Source organism: Triturus cristatus, chromosome 6 (assembly GCF_964204655.1).
Source record: "Triturus cristatus chromosome 6, aTriCri1.1, whole genome shotgun sequence".
NCBI lineage: Eukaryota > Metazoa > Chordata > Amphibia > Caudata > Salamandridae > Triturus > Triturus cristatus.
This window is the reverse complement of record NC_140589.1, coordinates 467,263,967-467,280,140: the sequence shown is the minus strand read 5'-3', so window position 1 is coordinate 467,280,140 and position 16,174 is coordinate 467,263,967. Positions and strand designations below refer to the sequence as shown.

At 45.5% G+C, this 16,174-nt stretch overlaps 1 protein-coding gene across 1 annotated transcript in view; it reads right to left on the bottom strand.

Moving 5' to 3' along the window:
- Positions 1-13,073: 13,073 nt before the first annotated feature.
- The window catches only part of PTP4A1 (protein tyrosine phosphatase 4A1), a 60,293-nt gene continuing 57,192 nt past the window's right edge, over positions 13,074-16,174 (bottom strand). The window contains exon 5 of the mRNA XM_085610896.1: positions 13,074-14,535. Coding sequence (XP_085467022.1) covers positions 14,418-14,535 — 118 coding nt within the window. The 3' untranslated portion in view covers positions 13,074-14,417. The remainder of the gene's footprint in view (positions 14,536-16,174) is intronic.

Genomic DNA, 16,174 nt, shown 5'->3' with positions numbered 1-16,174 from the left:
GTTTTCTCGTGTTTTATGTTTAAATCTTCCAGAAAGGTGGTCATAGCTTCTGAGGTAAACTGCACTCCATTGTCTGTAACCAATGTTGCCGGAATGCCTTCATACACGAATACATTCTTCAAAAATGAGATTAGGTTACTCGTGGTAGTCTGCGACGTAAACTTACAATTTACACAATGGGACGTGTAGTCTACCAACACAAACATAAACCTCTTCTGGGTACCTAGGACTTCCATGGGACCAATTATGTCTACTGCCAATTTGGTCCATGGAACCTCTGGCACCTCTACAGGAGATAAAGGAGTTTTACGTGTAACTTTACTTTTGTCGCTAATAGCACAGCTATTGCATTCCTTTACTTTGAGTTCGATCATGGAGTCCATCCTTGGAAACCAGAAATAGTTCCTGACTTTGTTTTTGGTGAGGCTCCTCCCCAAATGACCCTCATGGGCCAGGTCAATTATCTTGTCTCTCAAGTTGCAGGGAGGAACAGCTCTGTTTCCCCGATGTATCATATCTGACATTAACGACAGTTCATATCTCACTTCCCAAAAATCTTTTACCACTTCCGGAACCTGAGAACGGTTTTCAGGCCAACCATTGAGAATGAACTGTCTGAGGATGCTCATCTCCTTGTCGCCCTTAACTCCTGCATCCCATTCTTCCTTTGACAAAGAAGAGAGGTGCAAGGAAAAAATGGGGGCATCCAAATGTTCCTCTCCAGCAAACTCCAAGAGTGGTGACCTTGACAAATAATCAGCGATTACATTCTTTGGACCTGGCAGATACTCTACTTTGAAACAATAGTTTTGTAGTCCCAGGACCCATTTCGCTATACGTGGGGAATTATTGTGTGCATTTTTTGGCGAGAACGTGAAGGTCAAAGGCTTGTGGTCAGTGTGAATAACAAATTGTATCCCCCACAGGAAAAATTTAAAATGGTTCACTGCCCAGAAACACGCCAATGCTTCCCTCTCAATGACGGAATAGTTCTTCTCCGCAGAGTTGAGTGACCGTGATGCAAACGCAATAATGGTAACTTGCCCCTGTTCTTGTTGAGAAAGCATTGCTCCCAACCCTTTGTTGGAAGCATCCGTGGTCAGGACAGTTTTCTTGCGTGGGTCGAATGCACCTAGCGCAGGCGACTCTAGGATGCTCACCTTTATTGCCTTTACCACCCTGCTGTGTTTTTCCTCCCACACGAATTCCTTTTCCTTTTTTAACAGTTCACGCAACTCATCACACATATCTGCAAAATTCCGTACATACTTAGACATGTACTCAGCTAGTCCTAGGAATGATTTAAGTTCTTCCTTGTTAGTAGGGTTATGGGCGTCCATAACTGCTTGAATCAAACTGTATTTTGGTTTGAAACCATCTTTAGATATAGTGTGACCCAAGTAGTCAACTGAGTCCACCTTGATTTTACATTTCTCCAGTTTCACGGTTAATCCTGCCCTGGTTAACCTTTGACACACCGTGTTAAAAATGGCATCATGTTCTTCTTCCGTAGCCCCATACATCAAAATATCGTCTTGGAAACATAATGTGTTCTTGATACCCTCCAACACTTGTTGCATCACTTTCTGGAAACTAGAAGCCGCCGAGGCTAGACCAAACGGCATCCTAACAAACATGTAAGCCCCAAACGGCGAGGAGAACGCCGTAAGTGGTCTCGACTCAGGGTGTAACTCGACCTGGTGGTAGGCCATGGACAAATCGATGACTGAGAAAAAACACCCTTTACCCATCGTGCTCATCATTTCATTTATATAGTGGGCAGAGGAAACCTCTCCACCCAGATGTTGTCATTTAGGCTACGTAAGTCAACACAGACACGGATACCCTTTCCATTGGCCTTTGACGCTAGAACCAGGGGGGCCAACCATTCAGATGCGTTTCCTTTTTTAACAGTTCACGCAACTCATCACACATATCTGCAAAATTCCGTACATACTTAGACATGTACTCAGCTAGTCCTAGGAATGATTTAAGTTCTTCCTTGTTAGTAGGGTTATGGGCGTCCATAACTGCTTGAATCAAACTGTATTTTGGTTTGAAACCATCTTTAGATATAGTGTGACCCAAGTAGTCAACTGAGTCCACCTTGATTTTACATTTCTCCAGTTTCACGGTTAATCCTGCCCTGGTTAACCTTTGACACACCGTGTTAAAAATGGCATCATGTTCTTCTTCCGTAGCCCCATACATCAAAATATCGTCTTGGAAACATAATGTGTTCTTGATACCCTCCAACACTTGTTGCATCACTTTCTGGAAACTAGAAGCCGCCGAGGCTAGACCAAACGGCATCCTAACAAACATGTAAGCCCCAAACGGCGAGGAGAACGCCGTAAGTGGTCTCGACTCAGGGTGTAACTCGACCTGGTGGTAGGCCATGGACAAATCGATGACTGAGAAAAAACACCCTTTACCCATCGTGCTCATCATTTCATTTATATAGTGGGCAGAGGAAACCTCTCCACCCAGATGTTGTCATTTAGGCTACGTAAGTCAACACAGACACGGATACCCTTTCCATTGGCCTTTGACGCTAGAACCAGGGGGGCCAACCATTCAGATGAGTCTATGGGTTGTATAAACCCCATGTCACACAGTTTGTCCAGTTCGTTTTTTAGAACTTCTCTCAGGCGCAACGGCACAGGGCGCGCCCTATGAACCACTGGTTTTGCACCTTTCTTCACTCTGATTTTGTGCTGGAAGTCTTTTAATTTCCCTAACTTTTCGGTAAATAGGTCAGGAAAAGCGTTTTGTAGAAGACAGCATTCGTTGTTTTTGGGAGTGTCTACCAAGATGACTTGTTCCTTGTTATTAGGATCTAGGATAATGCCCAGTACTTTTTGGTGCTGCCATCCTAACAGGTTCGCGCCCTTTTCGACCACATACCCACCATGGATCTACCTTTAAACTCTATGTGGCTACTCAACATCCCCACCAGGGGAATGGGGTCTCTGGTGTACTCCTCAGGAGAAATGTCGGGAGAATGTAGCATGCTTTTACCGCAACCTAGAATTTCCTCAAAGTCCATTGCATTTATTAGCGTATACGGGGAACACGAGTCAGCAAACACTTCAATGGCTTTGTTGTCTATGTGTATAACACATTTAGGATAGTTGGGCTTAGTTGTTTCGTCGCTGTCCTTGACTTGGAAAATGAATCTTGCTTGTGTTTCTCCAACGGGATTGCTGACCCTAGAAGTGTTACTTAACCCCTCCCCGCATACTCTGGCCAAATGTCCTCTTCTATTGCATTTTTTACACAAAACACTGCGTGCTGAGCAAAATGGACTGTTAGCCAAGTGGTTACTGCTTCCACACCTGTAACATTTCAAATTTTGACCTTCCTTGTAGGTGGGCAGATTCCTTACGCCTTCCCTATTATCCACTTTTAACACTTCCCCTTCAAACCCTTCACACTGAATGGGAGCGACCACTTCTTCTTTTGCTTTCATCTCTCTTACACACTTGGCTGTGTGCTCAATAGATTGGGCAATAGAAATGGCATCCTTCAAGGACGGATTTTTAGTGAGTAATTTTTCCTGCACTTTCCCACTGCTAGTACACCTTACCAGTTGGTCTCTTATTAACGAATCATTAAGCTCGCCAAAATCACACAATTGCGTAAGTCCTCTAAGAGCCGCTATGTAATTATTAATAGATTCACTCTTCCCTTGCACCCTGCTAAAGAATTTGTGGCGTTCAAGCACCACATTGACTTTGTCACCAAAAGGAATCTCCAATTTCATCAGTTATGTCGTACACATCTGCGTCATCCTCTTCCTCCAACTCTGGCTCAGGTAGAGTTTCATAAACCTTACGACCATGCACCCCCAAATTATGCAATAGTATATGTTGTTTACGCAACGGAGAGAACCATTCTCTGCCCATCGCAATCAAATACGATTCAAACAACTTTGTCCAATCCTTCCAATGAATATCTGGATCACCACAGTCATTTAAAAATGATGGCGGTTGGCTCATTCCAGGCGTACCCATCTTGGCTAAGATGGAGAATTACCTAGGCTGGTGTAGCTGACCTGCTTTAGTGTGAGAATACACTCAATAGACCTTGAAGGGCAGAGAAAGCAGTAGGGTGCACTACTCTGCAAAACCACCAAAAGCTGAGCGGATAACCCACTCCAACAGGGGCTTACAAACGAAAGAGAAACCTGCACAAAGGGTATATCGCATCCTTCAAATATCACTGTGACGGTAAATATGGAGAGAGCAACCTCTTGAGGCCAGAGTTCAAAAGAAATACGTCACCTTGCTGACTGACATTACCTGCCCGAACCCAGCGGGGTCCTGCTTGAGCTACACTATGGGGAGTATTAATGGAGTCACGCACAGTGTGTGCGCATCACAGAAGAAACACACTACAGCAGAGGCAGAAATAACGACACGTACAATGTGTGCGCCTCACAGGGGTTCCTTAAAGAAGGCACGTAGAATGTGTGCCTATCACAGTGGCGCAGCACAAACGAAGGAAAATGGAAAAGTCTTACTTGTGCCAGGACGACAACTTCTGACGTTGCTGACAGATAGCTGCGCAGGAACAGAAAGCAGACCGGTGCCTTTGAAACCAGCAACAGAGGCAGGGAAGCTTCGCCGGACCTGACGTTTAGCCGGCTCTCGAAGACTGGTGCGCCGGTGAAATTGGCAAGAGGCGTGTCGAACACTCCGCCGCTGATTTGACGGAGCCTGCCTGCTGACTGGGACAAGCGACAGGGGTTCGCACACTTCCCTTATTTCCTTCAGAACTGCTTGCAGACAGCAATCTTTATGAAGTGGAACTTCCTCAGGCCATGACAATCGAAGTTCTGCGGGGACTCGCGGGCAGACAGCACGTACAGAGGTACGGTCACCCACGATTCCTTCGAAAACTGACAGGGCTGCCAGCTGACTGATCTTGATCCACTGCACTGCTCAAAGGTTCCCCGACCCACGACACATCAAGCCCTCCGTTAAAAAAAGTTCACGAGAAAGATGCGAACGATGCAGGCTGTTGAGAGTTCCTTGTGCGAGAATCACCAATCGGCTGACAGCGTCAGTGCACAGAACAAACTGTAAAGCTGCTTCTACTCGTAAGCAACAGCTAAACCAGGAGAGACAATAACGAAAAGGGAGATGACAGGCTGCCCCCTGCGCAGAGACGTCACCAGTGTTGTAGTATAAAGAAGAACTCTTGAAGCACGATGACGAGGTAAGAAGATATCCTTTATTTCCTGTCACCCGCTCTCCTGACACTGGAATCCTCTCATGTCAACATTCTACTGTCACCTCTCGGAGGACCATACCAACATGGAAATGGCAGAGGGGTGTGCGGAACATACCAGAAGTAAAACAGAAAGTGAGATTACAACAATATACACACCATATCTTTGCTGGGCAGGCAGAGGAGAAAGACGTCCATGATTACACACGGAGGTTTCTGCACACAGACACCCCAGCAAGCAGTGATCTGACAACCCCCGCGGGGCATCCATCTCAAGACCAAAACGGGGTCTTTCATGCTCACACACCAGGTAATGGGGTTGACTATCCTAACAAGATTCTTGGGTCTACACCTACATACATGCTAGGTACACTTAGATACATCTAGTTAGGGTTGCATCATCGGGCATACTCATTATTATTGTCATGTATTTATATACCTGCCTATATTCATTGTTTTAGCACTATGGTAGAAATCAACCATCTATTTACCCTGTTGGTGCTTATAATCATTTATATCGGTTTCTGTCTTATGGTTGTTTCACAACACCTATTTTACACTACAATGAAGCTGGCTCAATAAATGCTTATTGAAAACGTCCCAGTTTATTCTGTGTATCTCTCTGAAACAAAGTAAGCACGAGTGACTGAGCGAAAAGGACTGTACTGTTTCCGCAATCCCTGATGGGACAGGGTTGTCATGTTCGATAGTTACCAGGAACTATTCTCTCTTTGGTAAGAGGCGTTTACAGAAGCACTGTGAGCTAGCCAGTATACAGGCGAACATACCCGGTGGAGGTGTCTGGAATCAGTCTGGATACCAATCCCCCAGTTTGTCGTCAAAACGCCCCGATCCATTATAGCTTTATAGGAACTACACGACGAGGGGATAAGGTCCAAGAAAAGACATACCATACTAACCTTTAGGAATGGGCAGCTGTTTGACTTTGAAGTTCTACCATCCAGAACCACAAACTCTTCTTTTCGGACAGACTATACAACAATTTGAGGCACAGGGTCATGACGGATTTGCATATGTCCAGGTCTAAACTGAGGTGGCATGGTTAGCAAAAGAATTATGGATTTAACCCAGATCTCGACTGGGGGTAATGTTTTGATTTGTTCTGCATTCCGTCCATCAATTGTATGTCTTACTTTCTCTTTGTGGGCTTAACATTTTTAGGTCTAGAGTGCCCCCGCAACCTGTGAAACTCATTCATAACGCCTCTTTACAATAGTGTACATGTAAAGCAGCTGTGTTAGTGAGATTTGGACTGTATGCACTACAAAACCTTATACAGTATTCCATAGTAATAAGAATGTTAATCCCTTCAATGCACACGACGGCATGGTTCCATCAGGAGCACCAGTGCTCAGGTGTTCATGATTGAACAATTCCATCATGTGCACACTAGCACGAAGTTCAGCCGTTGTAAACAGCAGAGGGATTTCCTTTTTTTCTTTGACTCGGGAGGTAGGGAAGTTTCCCAAACCTCTGGGGCCTTTTTGTTTTCAATGTAAATACAATCACGTGCATGTCGCGCGGACGTCATTACATTGACAATGAAACAAACTTAGTTTCCGTTTCACTGCTCATGGGGCTATCTCAGCGCCCCAGAGCCACATAGGAAAGGTATCATTGGAAAGTTGAGAGTCTCCCCTGTCCAATGGTACCCCTCCCTAGTGGATTCCTTCTTATGGAAACATCACTGCAGGAGGGCGATCCCAAGGAGGAATCCTCCCACTAGACATATGGAGGGGAAAGCGGCCCCTTGGGCAAAGGCCGTTGCTCCCCCACCCCCTCATTTCAAAATAGAGATATTCAGTCCTTTTCATTATAATTAAGGGGTGGAGGCGGACCAGAATGGGCATACCAATGCCCCCAGCCCCAAAAATGCCAGTTCTGTTTCTGCCCCAGGTGGCAGATGTGGGCAATAGCTCCCGAATGTAACTGTAAAAAGCTTATTTTCTCATATTTCAATGTTGGAAAGTTGAGGGATCACCAGACAGACACAAATTTCCTACCACCCAGTGTTTACCCCGGCCTCCCGATAAAAATGGTGCCTCAATTGTGTGAGTGGGCCAAGTACCTGCGACAGGCAAGGGCCTAAAATTTGTTGTCGAAACATCAAAAGTATCTACCACAAAACGACCTGGTTTTGCAAGAGGGCACCTGGTTTTTCTCAAATATCTTTCTATTAGTTTCAGAGATATAGCAGTACACAGGAAAGAAAAACATACCAGGGAAAGAGACCCCCCCAATGCCGACCGTTACAGTGTGCTAGAATAAAAAGTACAGTTTCTGGACTAGGAATCGGCAAACTTTGAATATACTCAGTGTACAACTCCCAGGCTTCCCCCAGATCCCGCAATTAAAAAACAACATCTTGATCCCATGGGAGTCCACACAAACCTTTGCGATCTACCTTCCCCCCACCCCCAACTTATAACTAGAAAACACAAAAAGTCAAACTAAGGTGTCACGGTCAAAGAAAATTCAAACGTAGCTGCTGTTGAAGACCAGGCCTCAGGCGGAGGGGAATCTCTCAATCCCTGATGCCTCCTCAGCGAATTGAAGGGGGGAGGTGTGGGGGGGGGGGGGGGGGTCAGTGGGAGCTCTAGATATGAAAGAGGTGGAAAGCTCGCAGTAGCAGACCACAAGCAAACAGGGACAACCCTTCAGATAGATCCTCGACCAGGGGGGCTCACACATAGTAAAATCCCCAACGGGAATCCTCTACGGTGTCTGCAATTCTCTCCATCGCCAATGCCTGCCATAACCTGGCATGCCACTGAGTGAGGCTTGGGGCCGGTTTTCTTCCACGCGGCCGTCAAAGCCATCTTAGCTGCCCGAGGCACAGCCACATTACAGATCGGTCACCATGCGTCTGGCGTTTCAAGTTGGAATCCCGGATCCCCAAGATTGTGTTCTCCAGTGTGTCCGGAATCAGGTAGCCAAAGATCAGTTGGATTTGTGCAAGTACCTCCTTCCTAGAAGGGCTTGATGTGGGGACAGTCCCACCAGATGTGCCTAAAGTCACCCAGTAGTCCACAACCCCTCCAGCACCTGTCCGAGAAATTAGGGAAGATGGTGTGAAGCCTCTGGGGGTGTAGGTACCATTCGTACATAGTTATGTAATGAGCCTCCCTTAAAAACAGAGCAATTAAACTTGGGTATATCTCTATAAAGTGAGGACCATTGTTTCTTCTGCAATGGGGTACCTAAATGTGCATCCCAGAACCTTTGGTGTCTAGGGGCTTGATGAGAGCCCAATGGCCGTATGCGCGAGTAAAGGAGGGAGATGGTCCCCTTTGAAGAGGCCCCAAACTGGGCAAATTTCTCAATGGGAAGTAAATACCTGGTGGCGGCCTGCCTTATCTGCGGTTGAAGGACCCAATGCTTAAGCTGGCCATAAAGGAATTAGTCAGCTGGCTGAAGATTAAAGGCTTGGGTGCATTCCGGGAAGGTTAACTCCGCCCACCAAAACAGATACGAAAGCATAAGACAACACCCCCCCCCCCCCGCTCCTGCCAAGCCTCACATGGCCCCTCCTGTAACGCCGGAAGAAACTCGGGGTTGAAATGTATAGGCGTATATGGGGAAGGGAAAGTAGTGAGAGGAGTGGATCTGTTCAATACATCCCAAAGCCCTAGGGTGGTCGCCATGGGAGTGCTAATATAGGCATTGCATGATCAAAGTAGTTTGTTTCAACAAGAGATCCCAGATCGATCTCCCCATCATTTGTCGATTCATATGGAGCCAGAGCTTTTCTGACTCTCGTAGGGACCACTCCATAATCACCCGCAGCTGAGCTGCCCTATAGTATCCCAAGAAGTGCAGTAGGGCCAGTCCTCCCTCTTCCCTTGACCGAGTTAATGCACGATTGGCAAGCCTTGCTCTCTGCCCTTGCCAAATAAACTTGGTAATCATTTGCAGTACAGAGAAGAGCACCCGATCCATAGAGATCAGAAGACCCTGGAAGAGATAGAACATACGCAGAACGTTCATTTTTATAGCATTGACCCCCACTATCCAGGAGAGGCATGCCGACCGCCATCTAGCCAAATCAGCTTGAAGCTGGCACAGCAGAGTAGTGTAGTTCGCTCTATAGAGTTGTTCCAACTTGAGTGCGAGTTGGATGCCTAGATAAGGAATGTCTTTATTCGCCCTCCGGAAGGGTGTCGCCCCTTCAATAGCCCGCATGGACTCCTTAGGCATCATGAGGTTAAGCAGGATCGAGAAGTTCACCTTGAACCCCGAAGCCTGTTCATAGGATGAGTTCAGCCTGGATCGCTGGAAGAGACGAGTGCGGCCTCGTGACTTTGAGAAGCACATCAGCCATAAATAAGGATATCTTGTGTTCTTCTGTGCCAAATGGAACCCCCCCCTAGGTCCGGGTTGGAACAAATATGCTCCGTGAAAGGTTCTATGCTGAGCACAAATAGAGGGGGGGTGGGGGGGATAGAGGGCCCCTTCAAGAGGTTAAAAGGTTCTGAGGCGGTGCGCAATCATTCATCCGGACCAGTCCAATGAAGGTCTCAGCAAAGCCAAACAGACGTAGGCTCCGGGTCATAAAGGCCCAGTCCACACGGTCATAGGCCTTCCCCACAGCAAGCAGGACCTTCATCTGTGCTTTCGCAATGATGTGAACTACTCTTTCGCGGTTATCATGGGTCTGTCTCCCTTCGATAAAACCGGCTTGGTCGGGCTGCATGAGGAACGGCATATTTTCCAGGTGGGCAGCCAAGATTTTGGAAAAAAGCTTAGCGTGCAGATTTAGGAGAGCTATAGGTCTGTAAGAAGCAGTTGGAGCGGCTCTTTCCCTTGTTTGGGAAAGGGAAATCAGCGCCTCACCCATCGAAGGGGTCACCTTGTGTGTAACAGCAATATCATTAAAGAGCATCACCAGAAAGGGGACTATTTCTGTAGCAAATATACGATAGAAGTGGGTATTAAAGCCGTCAGGGACAGGAGCTTTTAGGAGCTTAAGCAAATAGATTGCCTTTTGGACCACCTCGGCGGTAATGGGGCTACTTAACTCATTGGTGGAGGCCAGAACCTGGGGCAGGGTAAGGTCCTCCAAGTACTGGCCTTGGACTCGTGTCAAATTGATCTGCGGTTTACAGGGAGTGATAAAGGTCCCCAAAAGCCTTTGCCTTCCCCAACTCTCTGGTGGAAAACTCCCCCTCTCATTGGCTATGCACCTGATGAGGTCCCTCTTCTGCCGTACTCGTAGCTGACAGGCCAATAGCAAGCCCACCTTGTTCCCTACCACATAACTGAGGGTGTGTAGTAATAGGAGGGTCTTTTCCACCCCATTAGTTTAAATAGCTTGAAGCTTCCCTTTGACCTGAGTGACCTTATGGAGGGATTGTACCGAAGGATTAGATTTATGGGCATTCTCGGCAGTGCGAAGCTCACCCTCAAGAAGGCGTCCTCCTTTGCGCCACGTTTTAAGTGTGGCCTCCTGCTCAATACACTTCCCCTTAATAACTGCGTTGAAGGCATCCCAATTATTGGCTACAGAGGTTTGCTCCGGGTCATTGAGGTCAAAGAACTCTGATTGCTTTTCTTAGCTCGTCCCGGAGGAGTGTCTCTACACAGGAAATTGGGAAAATACCACCTGGCGAGTTTGGGACGCAGAGCAGGCCAGTTAAGAACCAGCTCTAGTGGTGCGGGATCAGAGGCAAATCAGGTGAAATTGGGATCCCACCACTGTATAGAGAAGGGACTGGCTGAAGAATGCATGGTCAATCCCGGAGTATGTCTTATGCGAATGTGAGCAGTAAACCCGGGTCACGCCGCCCTCCAGGCATCTACTAACCCCAACCCCATAAGAGCTTCTTTAAGTGTTTTGCTGAATATCTCCCTGGTGCCCTCTGGGAGTGCGTGCTGTCCAACGTCAAGTCACATATCAGGTTAAAGTCTCCAACCAATAAGATGTCACCCCGTGCAAACCCCTCTAGCGCAGCAAGAAAAGAGATCAGAAAATCATGTTGCCCTTTGTTAGGTGCATAAATCATAGCTATGGTGCAGGCTTGACCCCATAACTCACCCCTAACAATCAGGAACCTCCCCCTCTTTGTCCATTGTAGTGTCATGGTGATTAAATGGGACCGAGGCATGAAAATGGAGCGCCACCGCATTGTGTTGTGTGTGCCAAGGAGTGAAAAATCTGCATAGACCCTATGCTTCAACCGCTGTTCCTCCTTGCATGGGAGATGTGTCTACCGCAGAGCCGCTATTTAATCTGATGATCGTGTAAGAATTTCCAGACCCAGTTCCTTTTGTTAGGGGAATTGATGCCATTCACATTCCATGTTAAGCAGTTAACACCCCATCAGCTAGTGTTCAAACCTTCCGCTTGTTGCACCCACTGCGTGGGCACCAGAATGTTAGAAGCTAGGGATTACACTCCGTGCCGATTACTGCCAGAACGCGCCCCCCCCCCCCCCCCCCACCTCAGCTATAGTCAAGAGAGTGGGCAATGTCCACAGAGTTGAGTCTAAGCCCCGGCATGCAGTAAGGCATGTGCACAGCCAGGAGCAGGTACATCATCCTGTAGTGTTCTTAACCAGCCCTTCGCTGCTGTAGCCGAGGGCCCTTCCCTTGCATCCTTGGGCCTGTGGGTTCCTCCACCACTCTCGCCTCTGAGGCTTGGGTTGGATCTGGCAACTAGATACCCAGTATAGATGATGCCTCTTCCAGTCAAGTGGTAGTTCTTGCGATCTAGTGAGAAGGCTAAACCAAAGGGGTAAGTCCATCTATACTTCACCTTGCGGTCTCTTAGTGCAGTCATGATAGGGTGGAATAGCTGTCGTCTGGCAAGTGTGGCTTGGGCTACATCCTGGTAAAGGGAGCACGGTGCCCCCTGGAAGAATACCTTGTCAGTTGCTCGCACTTTCTGAAGAACCAGCTCCCTGACTTTGAAGGAGATGAATTTTGCCAGAATGCCCATGGGTTTCTTGGCATCACCTGCAGAGTGGAGCCCCACTCAAGACACACCTCTGGCTCAGTCTCCCAGCACCGTCGAAAAGAGACCCACCATGAAAACTTCCAGCTCAAGACATTTGCAACGTTCTTCCAGGCCCCCTCACACAAATGTTGTCCAGTTGGGAGCGATTCACAAGGTCCTCACATCGAAGCACCATGGCTTTCGGCTGGGGTCGTGAGAGTGGGCCTCTAAGGGACACACGCGGTCCTCCAGCTCCTGATACTTCGCTTCCAGGTCAAGAGCACGGGCCCCTATCGAGTCAGCATCCAACTGCAGTGACACCAGTCACAGAAAAAGACTCATCACAGGACTCTAAAGAGATATACAAGGGCACACTGGAATTTTGCTAGAGGATAAATGGGAGTTGGATACTGGATGAGCTAAAAGATTAACAAATTGCCTCCCCCCAACAAGACTATCACTATTACATAGGGCATATTTGATGCCACAGAAGTTAAATACCATCTACCCAAACGTATCCCCTGAATGCTACAAAAAATGTAAGCAACCACACACTGATCTCAAACGTGTTGTGGGAATGTGGCAGGATAAAGCATTTCTGGGTAGCAGTATTGGCTGACCTGGCCACAGTTACAGGGCGCACAGACCTGGACCAACTAGAGAGTTGTCTTCAAGTGCAAAAAGGCCATGGTAACTGCTATATACATGGATCTTGCATTTTTCATAGGTAAAAAGAAATAAAAACAATTCAGTTGACATCTCCACATACACCGCCCACAAACATAACTGGCATGCTGAACAGTGGCAGCTACAGTGCTACGAAAGAAACGTGGCCTTCAAAAGCAACCAATTGGTAGAAAGAATTAACCAGACAATGAAGATATTTAATATGAGAATTAACAAGAGCACATTTAATCAGATTTAGTTACCACTGTAGACGTTTTCATAATTTATTCAGATGTTTAAGCTCTCGCACTTAGATTTCATAAGCTGGTGAACACTGGCAAATATTTTCTCCCACAGTACTAACACCACACATTCCCAAGACAGTATAAATATATGGTTGAGCTAACATTACACATCACTATTTTATCAATTACATAATAAATCAAGTATCCAAAGTTACGCAGCTCAAAAGGCATACAAAATAGTACAGTCATTGAGGTCTGCCCTGATTCCCGCAGAAACTCAAATGGGAGAAGGGAGATGGAACACGTCCAACAAAGCAAGTTGACAAACTACTTTAATAATAAAAAATTTAAAAAAAAAGTACAGGAAAAGAACTGTTTAAGCTACAATAAAGCCTCTAGAATAAAAATAAAAAAAAAGTAAATGGGCAGATTCTATACTTCCTGCACATGACAAAGGCAACATTTTACTAGAAGTATTTACTAGACTTTCCTATCCTTATCAGGCCATTGCACCTTGTAGCGCAAACAATTTAACTGTAAGGCTTAGAGTCGGGAGATATGACGTGTGCTTCTGTACAGTGTAAAAGCTAGATTTCTACCAGAAATATGTACCAGACGGCTGTGACCATTCTTTAAATACTGTTCTTTAGATAACAGAATGAAAATTATACAAAACAAAGAGCAAATACTAACAAAAATGTAACAAAATGAAAAGTTGTGCAAACTCCGATTTTTGAATTTGGCTGTGTGGGTGTACGTAAACATACAGCTAGAAGCCAGATGACCATTGTTTTATTCAATCCTTCATGTTTCACAAGCTTATGTTGGAATAAAAACAAAGTTACTGTCCAGAGAGTTTGTGGCTCAGAACTCAGGAACTACAGGTATGATACATATTTAAAAAAAAAAAAAAAAAAAAAAAAAAAAAAAAAAAAAAAAAAAACTGTAGTTGTTGTGCTGGGAAGTTTGGCACCTAATCGTTTATATTATTTGCTGAACAGCTTTGTTAGGAAGCCAGGATCAACAAAATTAGATTAAGCAATGCATGATTAAAGGAAAGACATCTCGAACATATTTTCAAAGGTTGCATTTAGAAAAAAAAAACATTTTGAGCCCAATTATGTAGATAATGACCTAAGGCACCTAAGCAACTATATGGTTGCCAAGGTAGTGATCTACATTATGTATCTTTATACATCTGTGGAAGCACAATTCTCACCTATTAAAAACATCCAAAACGTTTCTATTAAGTTTGCATTAACTTCAGCCCAAATCTAGATCGGTGTTCAAAAGGAGTATTCTCAGCAGCCTGTTTTTTACTGAATACAACAATTGTTTCGGTGACCATTGGAATCTTTGAAACGCAGCCTCATCTTGGGACGATACTTTTCTAAATACAGTAGTTGCTTGCTGTTAAAAGCTCCTCTACGTTTCCTAAAAGGAAGAAAAGTGAAATACAGGTAAATCTTACTGTCTTAACAGGTTTAAGAGAGAAATGGTTAAAGGCGCTTCGAGAACCAAGAGTAAAGCAAACTACTTACCTAGAATGTTCGGTCTCCCAACTGGTTTACACAACCTAATGTTGGGATAGTTTAATTATTCTATAAGAAATTATGGAGTGGAATTTGTGTTACTTAACAGATAATTTATTGGCTGTTGGAGGACTTGGTGAGGACTACATTAAGGTCTCTCACACATACAAACATGTAAAACCATAAAATCTTAAGAGGGTACAATGTTTTTTGCACCAGTCATGTGCAGAATTGAGATAATTGTGAATACTCAATATCCTAGTGGGAAGATGTGAACACATTGTTTTTCATGAGATTGCTGAATCTCTGAAGAGGATAAGGGCCCCTCCATGTTGAGGCCCAGGAGATCTAGTAACATCAGTATTTGAGACTTTGACAACTTGTGGGAGGGGAGGGGAAACCAGGAATTATGGGTATGTATGCATTTGTAGTACGCTTAGTCTTTTGGCTAAGTTTGCGCTATACAAAGGCCTAGAGGCAAGCACACAGAGGCATGGTCTTAATCCCTTTTGACAGTCTACTGAAACAACTGGACATAAAAAGTAAAGATATATTGCTTACGTGTAATCCTAGTCCTCTTCTAGGGGAATACTCAAAGTCTTAAGCACTGAACAGCCCCGCTCATGCACATGAACCCCGATCTCATTAAATATATATGCATGTATGTTTAACCTCAATGCACGCAGTACCCCCAAAAACATTAATATACACAAACATGCAGCCTATGGAAATAGAGCAGACAAAAATGTCCAAGTTACATTGAGTTCTTCCATTTAAAATGCCCCTTACCCATTTCTGTAATACAATAAGACTTTAAAGTGCTTATTTTGACGGTGATGGGGAACGGACTTTTAACATGTGCCTTTTCTGTTCTTCCCTGGTGTGCTGATTTTTCTCAAGCAGAGAGCTCTTTGAAGAAGGGCTTCTTCCTGTAGTCCCACATCTTCTACTGGATCCGGTGGGCTCCCCTATACTCTTCAAGGACAGTTAACTCTATTGGCTTGGAAGAAATCAGGAGACATGGCATTTCATTGGCGACTGCAGTTTCTATACACCAGGTTTGGACTCCTTCCACCCGCAAACGATATACTTTTGCATAGGCGGGGGGGGGGGGCTGGGGAGGATGCCTTCAATGGGAGGTGGATCTCTTGGGATGCGAATTGAAAGGTTTTTAATTTTATTTCTGAATGTGCTGAACCTCGATTTCAGGTCGGCTTTGTCTGCTGGTCATGACCTTACTGATGGCAAGCCGGTAGGTATTCATCCTCTGGTGTGTAAATTGATCAAAGATAACAGTTGCAAACCATCAAAGGCCTCATTTCTCCCAGTTGTGGGGCGTGATTAATGTTCTGTCCTTACAAGAGTCATGGTCACACAATTCTGACATATCCTTGGAACAGCTTTCTGCAAGTTGACTATGGCTTTATGTTTGATTTCGTGTTGGACACAAGAGCCCTGTATCTTGTAGGTAGGTTGTTTTCAGACTATTCAGTGCTTATGAAGGAGTATCCCTTGGAGGAGTATCCCTTGGAAGAGAAATT